General features: G+C 60.8%; 5 protein-coding genes across 5 annotated transcripts; 4 read left to right on the forward strand and 1 right to left on the reverse strand.

The window, feature by feature from the left end:
• Positions 1–78: 78 nt before the first annotated feature.
• On the forward strand, positions 79–2,314 carry BDZ90DRAFT_210001 (kinase-like protein; the record flags this gene model as incomplete). Its single annotated transcript, XM_025504063.1, has 2 exons — positions 79–389; positions 460–2,314. Coding segments are annotated over 2 exons (2,166 nt in total), but the record flags the coding sequence as incomplete, so codon positions are not given.
• Positions 2,315–2,521: 207 nt separating this feature from the next.
• Positions 2,522–4,700, reverse strand: BDZ90DRAFT_231616 (DEAD-domain-containing protein). Its single transcript, XM_025505932.1, has 2 exons — positions 3,648–4,700; positions 2,522–3,568 (listed from the first exon to the last, which is right to left on the reverse strand). Exons 1-2 carry the CDS (start codon positions 4,668–4,670, stop codon positions 2,795–2,797), a joined length of 1,797 nt encoding a protein of 598 aa, XP_025363252.1. The 5' UTR covers positions 4,671–4,700; the 3' UTR covers positions 2,522–2,794.
• A 305-nt stretch (positions 4,701–5,005) lies between these two features.
• Positions 5,006–7,550, forward strand: BDZ90DRAFT_264444 (polyadenylate binding protein; the record flags this gene model as incomplete). Its single annotated transcript, XM_025508635.1, has 4 exons — positions 5,006–5,088; positions 5,174–5,828; positions 5,914–6,075; positions 6,156–7,550. Exons 2-4 carry the CDS (start codon positions 5,277–5,279, stop codon positions 7,548–7,550), a joined length of 2,109 nt encoding a protein of 702 aa, XP_025363253.1. The 5' UTR covers positions 5,006–5,088; positions 5,174–5,276.
• Positions 7,551–8,331: 781 nt separating this feature from the next.
• On the forward strand, positions 8,332–11,612 carry BDZ90DRAFT_251303 (P-loop containing nucleoside triphosphate hydrolase protein). The gene is made up of 2 exons (XM_025507728.1): positions 8,332–9,299; positions 9,379–11,612. The coding sequence occupies exons 1-2, from the start codon at positions 8,513–8,515 to the stop codon at positions 11,418–11,420; spliced, it is 2,829 nt and encodes a 942-aa protein (XP_025363254.1). The 5' UTR covers positions 8,332–8,512; the 3' UTR covers positions 11,421–11,612.
• A 227-nt stretch (positions 11,613–11,839) lies between these two features.
• Positions 11,840–13,671, forward strand: BDZ90DRAFT_270984 (WD40 repeat-like protein; the record flags this gene model as incomplete). The annotated part of the gene is made up of 1 exon (XM_025508754.1): positions 11,840–13,671. One exon carries the CDS (start codon positions 11,840–11,842, stop codon positions 13,475–13,477), a length of 1,638 nt encoding a protein of 545 aa, XP_025363255.1. The 3' UTR covers positions 13,478–13,671.
• Positions 13,672–13,673: the final 2 nt, after the last annotated feature.

A 13,673-nucleotide genomic window follows, 5' to 3' on the forward strand; every position in this document is an offset into this window, starting at 1 on the left:
TACCAGCTGCGCGCGATCATTGATCTCCCTCCACCCAATCATCTACGTCTCGCCAGGAGCGTCGCAGGCGTCGCCGGTCCAATGCCAATGGCAAGCGGTGGTGTCCATTCAACACCTAGCGCCTCAACCTCTACCTCTGCTGCGACCGCGAACGCCGGAGTCAGCGGCCCCAGCTCCTTATCAACTGAGACAAGCTACGGCCCATCGTCTCATGCAGCCTCCGATGTAGGCTCAGTCACGACTGAAGACGAAGAAGACCTCGAAGACTACTGCAAAGGTGGCTACCACCCGGTGCATGTCGGTGACACTTTCTCAGAGGGGCGCTATCTCATTGTGAGGAAGTTGGGCTGGGGCCACTTCTCCACCGTCTGGCTGGCAAAGGATCACAAGTGAGTGCGCTTGTGGCGGGCAGTGCAGCGGTCACGTCGTTCCAAAAATCTCACCTTTCCTCTCGCACAGAATGAACCGCCACGTAGCCCTCAAAGTCGTCAAGTCCGCGCCGCATTACACCGAGACTGCTCTCGATGAGATCAAGCTGCTGCAGAGGTTGGTCGCAGCCAACCCCACTCACGCGGGCAGGCGTCATTGCGTTTCGCTTCTCGACCATTTCAAGCACAAGGGACCGCATGGAAGTCACGTCTGCATGGTCTTTGAAGTCCTGGGCGAGAATCTCCTCGGTCTCATCAAGCGATACCAACATCGAGGCGTGCCCCCACACATCGTCAAGCAGATTGCCAAGCAGGTCTTGCTCGGCTTGGACTACATGCATCGCGAGTGCGGTATCATCCACACCGATCTCAAGCCAGAGAATGTCCTCATCTGCATCGACGACGTCGAAGCCGTCGTGCAGGCAGAGCTGCAGACAAACCCTGCAGCCGTACCCACCAAGCTCGTCGGTGTACCGCCTAGTCAAGGTCGAGGCGGTGCCCAGACCCCGCGTCGAGATGGCGTCTTCATCACCGGCTCCCAACCGCTGCCCAGCCCGAGCAGCAGTCTGAGCTCCAGCCCCATGTTCGACAAGTGGGCATTCGCAATGTCCAAGATCGAGAACGCTTCTGGGCTGGCCAGCGCAAGCGAGAGTCTGAAGAGTGGCAGTGAGGCGGGAGGAGCGCAAGCAGCGCCTGCGCAACGGGTGCGAGAAGGGACGGCAGACTCGATTGGCAAGGGAATGGGAGAGATGTCGACGACGCAGGCGGACGAGGCATTTGGGAGCAAGAGCATCCCTTCCATTGCCCAACCCAAGGGTCCATCCCTTCTCTCGCAGCAGGCACCGCAGGCAAAGGCAGCGGCAGCAGCGGCAGCGGCAGCGGCTGCAGCCTCCAACCAAGTGTCAACGCCTGGCGCCGAGGCTTCGTCTTCCCTCACGCCGCCACCGGAATCGAGTGCTGCCGTCGCCTCATCGCCCGGCGCAGGCACTTCCTTTGCCGACTCGATGATGTCGACCGAATCCAAGGAGTCTCGACAGCCACACAGCTTCGCCCCCGCTCCGGCTGCAGGGGACCCGAACACTCTGCCCCCTCCTCCGCCGTACGACCCGAGCTCCCTCGAACGCATCACGGTCAAGATTGCCGATTTAGGCAACGCATGCTGGGTGGACCACCACTTCACCAACGACATTCAAACGCGCCAATATCGCTGCCCGGAGGTGATCATTGGCGCCAAGTGGGGCCCAACGGCAGACGTATGGAGCGCAGCGGCCATGTTCTTTGAGCTGTTGACGGGAGATTACCTCTTTGATCCAGCGGCGGGATCCAAGTACAACAAGGACGACGATCACATTGCTCAAGTGATCGAGCTGCTCGGCGACTTCCCGAAGAGCCTTGCCTTCGCCGGAAAGTACAGCGCGGACATCTTCAATCGTCGCGGCGAGCTGCGACATATTCACAAGCTGCGCTTCTGGCCCTTGATTTCGGTGCTGCAGGAAAAGTACCTTATGCCCTTTGACGAAGCGAAGCGACTCGATTCTTTCCTTTCGCCCATGCTGCGTCTTCACTCGGAGAAGAGGGCGTCGGCGCAGGAGGCGCTGCAGCATGACTGGCTGGAGGGGGTTGTGGTGGAGGGAGAGCTCGAGCAGATGCTCCGCAATGGCCAGTTTGGCGCGTTGAGTCAGAGCCTGATGCAGGGCCAACAGCAGCAGCAGCAACTCCAGCAGCGCGTGGGCGTAACGGATCAAGATGCGCTAGATGCACTCAAACCAGTGAGCTCCTCCTTGTCCTCGTCACTGCAGGGCTCGCCCACCACGAGCACCGGAATGGGCCTCAACCCGCAGGCGTTGAAGGATGTGCAGGCAAGGGTGGCAGCTCATCAGAAGCAGAAGAGCGAGGAGGAGGAGCAGGATAAGCAGGCTGCGGCTGATGCTACGGCTGGACTTGGTGGGGCGGCGACCAAAACGGCTGCCGATCCACCGGCTGCAGCAGCTGCTACGCCTCGAGCCACACCCAGTGCAGGGCCCCGTACGGCTGGCTCGCCTTCACCGCACCCGCTGCCGGAGGGGGCACGAGCGCGGGTCTAGACCAAATAAACACATCATTCATTACCCCCCACCTCCTTTACCGTCACGACTTGCAAGGTCATTCTCTCGACAAGATCTCCCTTCCATGTTCTACTCGCTACTCGCCTCTCGCCTCTCTCTGTCCGCTTCTCGCCTCGTTCGCAATTTTGGCTCCTCTAGACGTTCTTCAATTCATCTCGCGCTTGAAACCTCGCCCAATCGCCCGATCAAGAGCACGGTCTCGCGCAGCGTAGTGCAAATCCCGTTCCATTACGCAAATACATCGCCCGACCGACGTCGCGCCTAGTCGAACGTAATCTTCTTGGCTTTCCCAGGGGCCAACTCTCTGAAGTGATCCCCATACGCGCTGTGCGTCTTCTTCTTGATCGTACCACCAAAGGCCTTGAGTTCCTCAGGCACCTCCTGATCTGCATCCCTCAAAATCTTCTGCAGCTCACCAGCGTGCGCCTTGTCCTCCTGCGTGAAAAAGGTGATGCTCACACCCGTCTTGCCTGCTCTCCCCGTTCGACCGATTCGATGGACGTACTCGTCCGCTGTAAGCGGGAAGGTCACGTTAATGACCGTAGTGACGGCGGGAATGTCCAGCCCACGAGCGGCCACGTCCGTCGCTACGAGAAGGGGAGTAGCCCCGCTCTTGAAGGACTCCAGATTCGCCATACGCTGCGGCTGTGTCATGTCTCCATGGATGGCCACGACGGCGAATCCTGCCCTCTTCAGGTTCTCCTCAATCCTGCTCGCCTCCTTCTTGTACAGCGCAAAGATGAGGATCTTGTCCTGCGCATTCTTTCCGCGAGGTCCAGCACCGAGCTCGCGCAGCACGGCTTGCAAGCGACGCTCCTTGGCGCGATTGTCTTCGAGGACTTCGACTCGTTGCGAGATGCGCCTGTTCGCTGTGAGCTCGTCGCTGCCTACGGTTACGCGAACCGGGTCGCGCATAAAAGTCTCGGCGAGGCCGCGCACCGCAGGGGGCCATGTGGCGCTGAACATCGAAGTGTGACGGCCCTGCTCATGGGACTTGCACATGCCCAGGATGGCGCGAATATCCGGCTCGAAGCCCTAAGAGCGCGATGAGAGAGGAAGAGGTCAGCGCGGGATGCCGGGGTAAGAATCGGCCTCATTGCTGCTCTCTACGTACCTTGTCCAACATCCTGTCCGCCTCATCCAACGTCAAGTAGTCAACCCCACTGAGATCCAAGCTCCCCTCCCTCGCCAGGTCCAGAACACGCCCCGGCGTGCCCACTACAATGCGCACCTGTGGGCTACCAGAGAGCTCATTGAGCTGCTCGTACTTGGGCACACCGCCAAAGAGGCAGACGGACCCAAAGCCGAGCGAGGGCGCCAGCATGAGGAGATTGTCATGCGTCTGTTTCGCCAGCTCGCGCGTGGGTGCGATGACGAGGACGGAAACATTCGGCGTGGCTCCGCCTTTCTTGCCCTTCTTTCCAGCCTTTCCGCCAGCAGCAGGTGCAGATGTTGTGGTCGCCAAATGCTGCAATGCCGGCACTCCAAATGCAAACGTCTTGCCACTTCCCGTCTCTGCGATTCCTACAACATCCTTTCCCGACAAGAGTACAGGCCAGCAGCATGCTTGAATGGGCGTGGGCTTGGTGAACTTCAAGCGATCCAGCTCATCGCAGATCCCGTCGCTTACTTTGCCTCGGAGCTCAGCGAAGGAGAGGAAGGGCAGAGGAGGCTTATCGGACGAGTCTTCGAGGGTTTCGAGGGTAATGTTGTTCGAGGTAAGGAAGGCATTGGCTGCTGCTGCGTCCGTAGGGGCCATAGAAGTAGGTGTGGTGACTGCTGCTGCTGAGGTCGAGGCGACAGGAGGGGCGGAAGAAGACTCGACTGCCTTTGCTGCCTTCTTTGCTGCCTTCTTCTCTTCCTTGCGACGCTTCTTGGCCTCAGCTGCGGCCGCCTCATCCTCTGCTACTACTGCTGCTCCATTTGCTGGGACTGCCTCTGATGCTGCCGCTGCCTTCTCTTCCTGCTTCCTCCTCTTCTTCTCAGCTTTGCGCTCAGCCTTTGCATCGGCGCTGCTGCCCTCAGGGACGGGCGTGGCTGCAACCTCCTCCTCTCGCTGACGCTTCTTCTCCTTCTTCTCCTTCTTGTGCGCCGACTTGACGCTGTCCTCTGCTCGCTTCTCGTCGAGTGATGACATTGTGGTGGTGCGTGCGAGTGAGGTGGTGATTGATGGTGAATGAGAAGGAGCCGCGTCTCTCTCTCGTAGTTGCCGGCCAAATTTCGTCTCGGAGACGACGTTGAGCCGAGGCAGATGAGAGGCGCGGGAGCTAACGCTTGGCCGAGCTTGAGGCTGAGCCTGAGCCTGCGGGGGCGAGCCACGAGGGCGAGCGAGGCAGCTGAAGCCGCCGAGTTGAGAGCGGCCCGCCCTGCCGCCCGCCCTGCAAAGCGCCAACGATTTTGCACACGCCCAAATCAACGTCGCGACAACCGACGAGCTCGCTCCGCTCCCTTTTCCTCTTCTCTCCAAAAAAACTCATCTTCAAAACCCGTCCTCGACTTTGTGTTGCTCGATCCTAGGTCACCAGGATCGTCGCTTGCCTAGTCGTTGTCCAATCGTGAGCAGCAACGAGGAGCAGGAGAGTGGATTGCCTTGTTATCGTGGACTGACCTCCTCGTTTCCCGCACACGCCGCGCCCGCAGCGAAAACCTCGATAAAAAAGCAACATAAACCCAAAAAGTCGTCCCCTTCGATCAAACACACCCCACCCTCACCACCTCTCTTCGTCCTTGATCCTCCTTCACCATGTCCGCCGAGACTGCTACCTCGCCGGCTCCTGCCAACAAGGACGCCGCCGCTGCCTCGCCCGCTGCTGCTGCTGCTGCCCCCGCTCCCGCTCCTGCCACTGAGCAGAAGGATGGTGCCGCTGCCCCTACTATCAACGGCTCTGCTGAGCAGGCTTCCGCCGCTGCTGCCACCTCTCCCGCCGCCGCCAACGCTCAGCGTCAGCAGCCTCAGCAGCAGCAGAACCAGGACCAATCTCAGAACACGTCCCTCTACGTCGGCGAGCTGGACCCGACCGTCACTGAGGCCATGCTCTTTGAAATCTTCTCCATGATCGGCACCGTCGCATCCATCCGCGTCTGCCGTGATGCCGTCACCCGCCGTTCGCTCGGTTACGCCTACGTCAACTACATCAACGCAAACGACGGCGAGCGCGCTATGGAGCAGCTCAACTACTCCGTCATCCGCGGTAGGCCCTGCCGCATCATGTGGTCGCAGCGTGACCCTGCTCTGCGCCGCACTGGATCGGGCAACATCTTCATCAAGAATCTCGACGAGGCCATTGACAACAAAGTGCGTGCATTCGCGCTCCACGACGTAGCATTCAGTGAATGACACCACCACTGACTCTTATCTTCGCCTTCCCACACGCGCGCAGGCCCTCCACGACACCTTCGCTGCTTTTGGTAACATCCTCTCGTGCAAGGTCGCAGTCGGAGAGCAAGGCAGCCTCGGCTACGGCTTCGTCCACTACGAGACCAAGGAGGCCGCTGACCAGGCCATCCAGCACGTCAACGGCATGCTTCTCAACGACAAGAAGGTGCGGCGCGCTCCAGGATGACAGACTGATTCAGCAGCCAGAGACTGACCATCCCCTTCCCATTGCGCCCTTTTCACCAGGTCTTTGTCGGCCACCACATCCCCAAGAAGGAGCGCCAGCAAAAGATCGAGGAGGCCCGCTCTCGCTTCACCAACATCTTTGTCAAGAACATCGACCCCGAGGTCAACCAGGAGCAGTTCGAGGAACTCGTCAAGAAGTACGGCAAGGTCACCTCTGCCGTCCTCTCCGTTGACGACGACGGCAAGGGTCGCGGCTTCGGCTTTGCCAACTTCGAGGACCACGACGAGGCCCAGAAGGCCGTCGACGAGCTCCACGACCTCGACTTCCACGGCCAGAAGCTCTTTGCTGCCCGTGCCCAAAAGAAGTCGGAGCGTGAGGCTGAGCTCCGTCGCTCCTATGAAGCTGCCAAGAACGAGAAGCTCTCGAAGTTCCAGGGAGTCAATCTCTACCTCAAGAACATCCCCGAGGAGTTCGACGACGAGCGTCTTCGTGAGGAGTTCGCCCCCTTCGGCAGCATTACCTCTTGCAAGATCATGCGCACTCCCTCTGGCGTGTCGCGCGGCTTCGGCTTCGTCTGCTACTCTGCCCCCGACGAGGCTAACAAGGCCGTCGCTGAGATGAACGGCAAGATGCTCGAGAACAAGCCCCTCTACGTCACGCTCGCTCAGCGCAAGGAGGACCGCCGTCAGCAGCTCGAGGCCCAAATCATGCAGCAGAACCAGATCCGTCTGCAGCAGCAGGCCGCCGCCGCTGGCTTCCCTGCCGGCTACCCTGCTCAGCCTCTGTACTACCCTCAGCCCGGAGCTTTCCCCGGCCAGATGCCCGGCCAACGCCCTCGTCTTGCTGGCCCCGGTGGTATGATGCCTCAGGGTCTCCCCATGGGCGCCCCCTACGGCCAATTCCCCGCCGGCATGGTTCCCCCCGCTGGCTACAGGCCCCCTCGCCCTCCTCGCGGCGCTCCTGGTGCTGCTGGTGGCATGCCCCCCGCTGGTGCACGCCCTCCCTCCAACGGTGCTGCTAACGGCCAGCCCCCTCGCCCTGGCCAGCCCCCCATGCCCGCTGGCGGTCTCCCTCAACGCGGCTCCATTCCCCCGGCCGGAGCCACCCGCGGTGGTCCCCGCCCCCCTCCTCCTGCTCAGCCCGCACTCACCGCCGCGGCTCTCGCCCACGCTGGCCCCGAAGAGCAGAAGCAGATGCTCGGTGAAGCCATCTACCCTAAGATTGCTGCCACTCACCCAGACCTGGCCGGCAAGCTTACGGGTATGATCCTCGAGCTGCCCGTCCCCGAGCTGCTCCACGTCATCGAGGAGGAGGATGCCCTCAACGCCAAGGTGGTCGAGGCGCTGCAGGTGCTCAGGGAGTACGAGAGCCAGCAGGATGGTGGCGCTGCGCCTACGAATGCGCCTGCTGAGGGTGACTCGCCCGCCCCGGCTGCTCAGGAGGCGTCGTCGTAAGAACGCGAAGGGATCGGTTGAACTCTCTCGTCTATCTTGTGGTCTTTCTTCCATTCTCTTTCTCTCTCAGCTGCGGTTGATGTGCTGCAGTGTGGGGTGCCCCCTTTGATCGATTCGACTCTCACAAAAGTGGCGTGGGCGTGAGTGAGCGTGACGCGTGGTGCGTGACGAAGGGGGAGCGAGAGGGGCCGGGTGAGGCGGGCGGGCAGGAAGAAAAATGATCGTGGTCCGTGCGGACCTTCCGACCCGGTGGCGGTGGTGGTGTGCGGTTGCATGGTAGTGAGCTCCGTTCAAGGCCTATGTGGGAACGACGATCGAGCTGAGTGGGAGCGAGACCATGGCGAGACATTCCTGATTCTGATTTGAAGGCCATTTGAGGTTAGTGGTCGTGGTGACGCAACGTGGTAGAAGGCGAGCCTTCACGTCACGCCGCGACACTTCTTCGCGCCACTTTAACACGGTCACGCGAGCCGCGACTCCCTCCTGCCCACTTGCCAAAGAAGCAGCGAAGTCACGAATCAGTCTGCAATCGATGTCCAGATGCATTTGGGGCGCTTTGCCCATCGCTGAAGCGATCGCACGATTCTAGGATTCATCGATTGCCTCCGAGCCGTCTCGTTCGCGACCGGTGAGCGCGGCTGGCTGTCTGGCTGGCTCGCGGCCAAAACGCGCCTATTCAAACGCGCCTCAGCGGAGAAGTGGCAGGGCGGCAGAGGACGAGGCGGGCGGCTCCTCTGCCCTGGCGCTGCACTCGGCTTGGACAGGGTCAAAAGAGGTTGCCCTGCCTCATCTGAATCACATCGATCCAACGTAGCCATCCTACCCTCTTTCGTATCGCATCACTACCATCTTTTCCTCCTACTACAAGACAGCCAAGATCTAGCAGCTAGTCGTCTTATTCCTCGCATCACCAACCGCACCTTCTCCTTGTCCTCTCACCTCTCGGTCATCTCGTGCCGGCGATGCCCCTCACTCGTGCTCGCCAGTCGTCTTCACAGGCGCACGAGCAGCACGATGATGGCAGCGATGCTATCAAGCAGCGCCTGACCCGCTCGTCTTCGTCATCATCGCCGCTACCCGTCGAAGTCCGCCTGCCTCCCACCCTCAACAAGGTCTTCGGTAGCGGGAGCAGGACTGGCAGCCTTCATCGAACCGTCTCCTCTCCTGCTCATCTACTGGCTCAGAGCAGCAGCAGCAGCGGCGGCGAAGGGAGCGCCTCTGACTCATGCAACACCACCACCACCACCACGCCGCCATCGACACGCCGCGGCACGACCTTTTCTCGCTCCACGTCCTTCACCTCGCGCAGCAGCCGTAGACGTCGCACCTCCTCACACGCGGCAGACTCCGGTTCAGAATCAGACGATGAATCGCGGGCCTTCCACGGCAGACTCGGCGGTTGCAACTCGCAGATCGAGACGTCAGACAAGCCTGATGACAGCAATAAGGAGAATGTGGCGCCCATTCGCAACGTAGGACACGCCGTACTCTCTGCCGAAGCGTTGCGTGCCCAAGAAGAAGCTACAGCCCGGGGCAACGGCAGGAGTGGCGCTGGAATGGCCCGTAGCGCAAGTAGCAGCGGGCGTCTTTCCTTGACGATGAGGCGCAGGGGTTCCAGCTCGTCCAGCTCGGTCAGTAGCTTCGTGTCCGCGACTACGGCGTCTACGGCCACGACGAGCAACGCCGCGCCCACTACGAGGATCATGACACGTAGGGCTGCGAGTCAACGCGCTGCTGCGAAATCGCAAGGTAAGTAACGCGTCTGATTGAGGGTGACGACGCGTCTTTTGCTGACCGTATCGCGTCCTCGCCCCTTTCTTTGCCGCAGCATCCTCTCCTTCTTCCCCTTCCTCGCGTAAACGCTCTCGTGATGGCGCCTCTTGCACCGACTCTCTTCCTGCCACTCCCATGTCGCGTCTTCGCCTGGACAACTCCAGCCAGGGTAGCAACGAGGACGAGTATTTTCCCTCTTCCAGCCAAGGGTCGTCCGCCGTCAGCTCTGTCTTCGACGATACGGGCAGCATGGCATCCTCTCGTGGGACCACGCCCGGACGCGATACAGAGGCGATCGATCCCGAGGATAAAGCGACTACGCCCCCGCAACCCGAGTACAGCAACGTCTACGCTCATGCTCGAACCTTGCTGCGGTACAATGCTGGCACAGGATTGGAGGAGCAAGACTCGTCCTCCTCATCCGAGGTGCAAGTAGTAGGCCGCGACCTCGAGCGCAAAGCCCTGCAAGCCTTCATGGCCCAGCACTTCAGCAGCTTCGCGCCTCCCTCTGAGTCGCTCGAGGACCTTCTAGACGGGAATGCCGACTCTGCCTCTCTGTACATTTGCGGACTCCCCGGCACAGGCAAGACGGCCCTTGTCCGCTCGGTCCTCTCTGAGGTCCTTGCCAACAATACGACTTCCGCACCACCACGCGTCGCCTTTGTCAATTGCATGGCCGTCCAGCACCCTCGCCAAATATTCGTCAAGGTGCTTCAAGCCCTCGGCGAGGAAGTCAAGGGAGCGAGCGAGAGCCACATCGAGGCGGAGGCAGAGCGTCGCATGGACAAGATGATGGCTAGCACTGACGCCGTGGCGGAGCGCACTCTCATCGTCCTCGACGAGATTGACCATCTCCTCGCGTCGCGCGCACAGCAGAATGTTCTGTACCGCCTCTTCGCTTGGGCTTCTGGCTCCTCCAACGGTTGCGCCCTCATCGGGATCGCCAACTCCCTCGACCTTACCGAACGCTTCGTCCCCCTCCTCGCATCAAAGGGGGCCGCCCCGGCTCTTTTGCACTTCAGGCCCTTCGAGAGCAAGGAGATCACAGAGGTGCTCAAGGCTCGGCTGACTGGACTCAAGTCGCGATATGATGGTGAGGAGGAGGATGTCCACATGAACGAGGCCGCTCAGCAGCAGCAGGCCGCTCCGCTCCACCTCTTCACCCCTCCTGCCCTCGAGCTGCTCGCCAGGAAGATCGCAGCCGCCACCGGCGACCTCCGCAAAGCCCTCGATGCTGCCCGTCTCTCCATCGAGCTCGTAGAAGGCGAAGAGCGTACGCAAGCCCTCGCGAACTGTACGGCTTCTGGCACGGGGACGAACACCGAGGCTTCGAAACTCCTCAGCCACCTCACGCCCAGCTCGGCACCCAAGGTCGGGCCGAAGCATATCCTCAAGGTAGTGACAAAGGTGCTCGGATCCCCGCACCTCGCCAAGGTCCGGGGCTTGGGATTGCAGGCCAAGCTGATGCTGGCGGCCTTGCTCATCGCTGCGGCTCGAGCACGCGAAGGGATGCCTGTTCTTGGGTCGAAGGGCCTGAAGAAGAGTGGCCCGTCTGGAGGTGCAGGGGAAGGAGAGGCGGTCAAGGTCTGCGATATCGAGAGCACGTACGTGTCGATGCTTCGTGACGATGGCAATTACTCGGCTTTGGAGAGCTCGGAGGTGCTGGAGGTCTTTGAGGGATTGGAGGTGCAGGGGATACTGAGCCTCGTCACTGCAAGCGGGGAGGGGGGCACAGCGGAGGCGTCTACTGCTGCGGCTCACGCGTCGTCCTCCGGCTCATCGAGCGTCTCACCCGGCGCCAAGCGTGCAGCTCGCAAGCACCTCGCGCACGCCTCTAACCGGCTCGCCCGCTTGCTCTTGCCATCAGAGGACGTACGCAAGGGCATCACCACCGTTGCCTCTCTCCTCGAGTCTCAACAGCCCTCCTCTGCCTCTGGCGAGGGGCTACCCACCGCCGCCGTTGTGGAGAGCATCAAGCGCATGCTGGTCACGGAGGAGGAGCGAATCAGCAAGAGTCGCGGCTGGGAGGAAGGGGCGCGTCAGAGGGAGGAGGTGAGGAGGGCAGAGTTGGGTGGTGGAAGGGGTGCCGTGATGTGATCTGATGTGACGACGAGGCTTCATCTACGTACACGAGGGCGAGGATCACCCGCTCTCTCTGGCTCCGTGCTGTGGAACAAGAGCAAAGACGCAGGTACTACTCATGCATAACGACTGGCTTGCTTTCTTTGACTCTTGGCAGTCCGTTCTTGTTTTGGCTCCGCGGTAGAATGCAATTCCTATCACACGATGAAAAGTAGTTCCTCGTCGTGATCGAATCGCGGCCAGAGCCGAGCCGTAGAGGAGTATGAGCACAGGGGAGAGGCGGAAGGCGGAAGGCGGAAGCGGCTCAGAAAAGCCGAGGCGATGGAAGTCGAGATGGAGGTGCAATGATGCGTGTCCGTCGGTCACCTTCCTCCTTCCTTACCGCTATATCTCTCATCACCACCCTCACTTCCCTTCCTCGCCGTGTCACACCCATGGATATTCCCCTCTCATCCGACGCTCTCGACCTCGCTCTGAGCCCCGGCCCAGAAGGCGAAGCGCAGGACCCGCTCCTTCTCGCTGTGGGCTTGATCTCGGGCAAGGTCCAACTCCTTCAGCTCGACGGCTTCAGCGGGGATGTCGACAAGGGCGACGACGATGGTGAAACCCCAGCAAAGAAAGCCCGCAGCGATCCCATCGCGAGCTCCTCTGTATCATCATCATCATCATCGTCTAGCGCAACGCAATCCTACGCCAAACGCTGGACGCAACGCCCCAGCAAAAAATCGTTGCGCTGCCTAGACTTCTCCCCCTCGGGCCGCACGCTGTACGCCTTCAGCAAGGAAGGGTCTCTGCATCACATTGACGTAGCCACCTCCTCGATCCTCTCTACCCGCTCCCCTTCCACGCCAAACGAGGGTGCCCCTTCACGCTGCTTGTCTCTACCTTCGGGGTCAGTCAGCAACTCGCAAGAGCTGCTCGTGAGCGGCGATGATGATGGCGTTGTGAAGCTTTGGGACGGAAGAGAGGGCAAGGGCGTGGTGAGACAGTGGGATCATCATTTTGATTGGATTACCGATCTGGTCTGGGAGCCTTACCTCGAGCCTCCGCGGGTGGGCAAGGAGCAACGCGAACGGGAGGAAGCGGAGCGGAGGAAACGGGAAGAGAAGGCCAAGAGGAGGAGAGAGATGAAGAAGCGTGCGCGAGGTCATGATGATGATGAGTGCGAGAGTGATGAGGAGGAAGAGGCAGCGCCGCAGCGGCAAGCGGGAAGGGAACGTCTCGTCGTCACGTCGGGCGATGGTACGCTCTCCGTCATTGACATTCGAGCTTCTTCCTCCAGCAAGCAAGCGCAGAATCTCAAGCCGGGCGACCCCCAACCGGGCGTGACCGTCTCGGAAGATCAGGAGGACGAGCTTCTCTCCCTCTGCTCGCTGCCCAGCACCTCGGGTGCGGGATCATCGCGGCTTGTCGTAGGCACGCAGTTGGGCCTGCTGAGCCTTTGGGCACCTTCACGTGGATTGCTGGATCACGTCGATCGTCTTCCTGGTCACCCGGCGAGCGTGGATGCCCTTGTAGCTCTCGATGATACCACGGTGCTCACGGGCTCGTCAGATGGGCTTGTCCGTGCGGTACAGGTCACGGGTGGGCGCGGCAAGAGGTTCTTGGGCGTTGTGGCAGATCATGGTGATGGAGGTGGAGGCATGCCCGTCGAGCGCATCAAGCGACGTGGCGGCTGTCTGGTAAGCTGTGGGCATGGTAGTGAGGTGAAGGTCACGGATGTTGGAGCTTTGCTGGAGAGCGATGATGAGGATAGCGACGAGGACGAGGGGGAAGAGGAGGAGGCGGACGCTGAAGAGCTGGCGAGACGCATTGCTGTGTCGCCCGAGGGGAGCGAGGATGAAGAGGAGGAGGAAGATGAAGAGGATGTCACGCTGGGGGCGATCAGTGGGAAGGGCGGGGAGAGTGGCGACGACGACGATGACGGAGACGATTCTTCAGACGACGAAGCCCCGCCCGCACCCGTTACCCCGGCCTCACGCCGGCCAGTCAAAGCCAGACAACGTACCTTGGCCGCAGGCGGGCAGGAGCGTACCGCCTTGGATGGGCAGGACTTCTTTGCCGATCTCTAGTTGTACTGCCTCTCTAAATGGTAAATTCACTCGCTTTTTGGGAGGCGTACACGAGGCCATGGACCTTTGTCCCGGCCCTGTGCCTGGCTGCGGCACGAAACTGTGAGCCTAGTCCTTTGGAGGCATTGCTCCTTGACTTCGATCTCGCTTCTGGCTCCGTTCATCTCGATTTGGCTGGCCGGACTCGCTCGAGAGC

The sequence above is a fragment of the Jaminaea rosea genome, assembly GCF_003144245.1.
Source record: "Jaminaea rosea strain MCA 5214 unplaced genomic scaffold BDZ90scaffold_4, whole genome shotgun sequence".
Lineage (NCBI taxonomy): Eukaryota > Fungi > Basidiomycota > Exobasidiomycetes > Microstromatales > Jaminaea > Jaminaea rosea.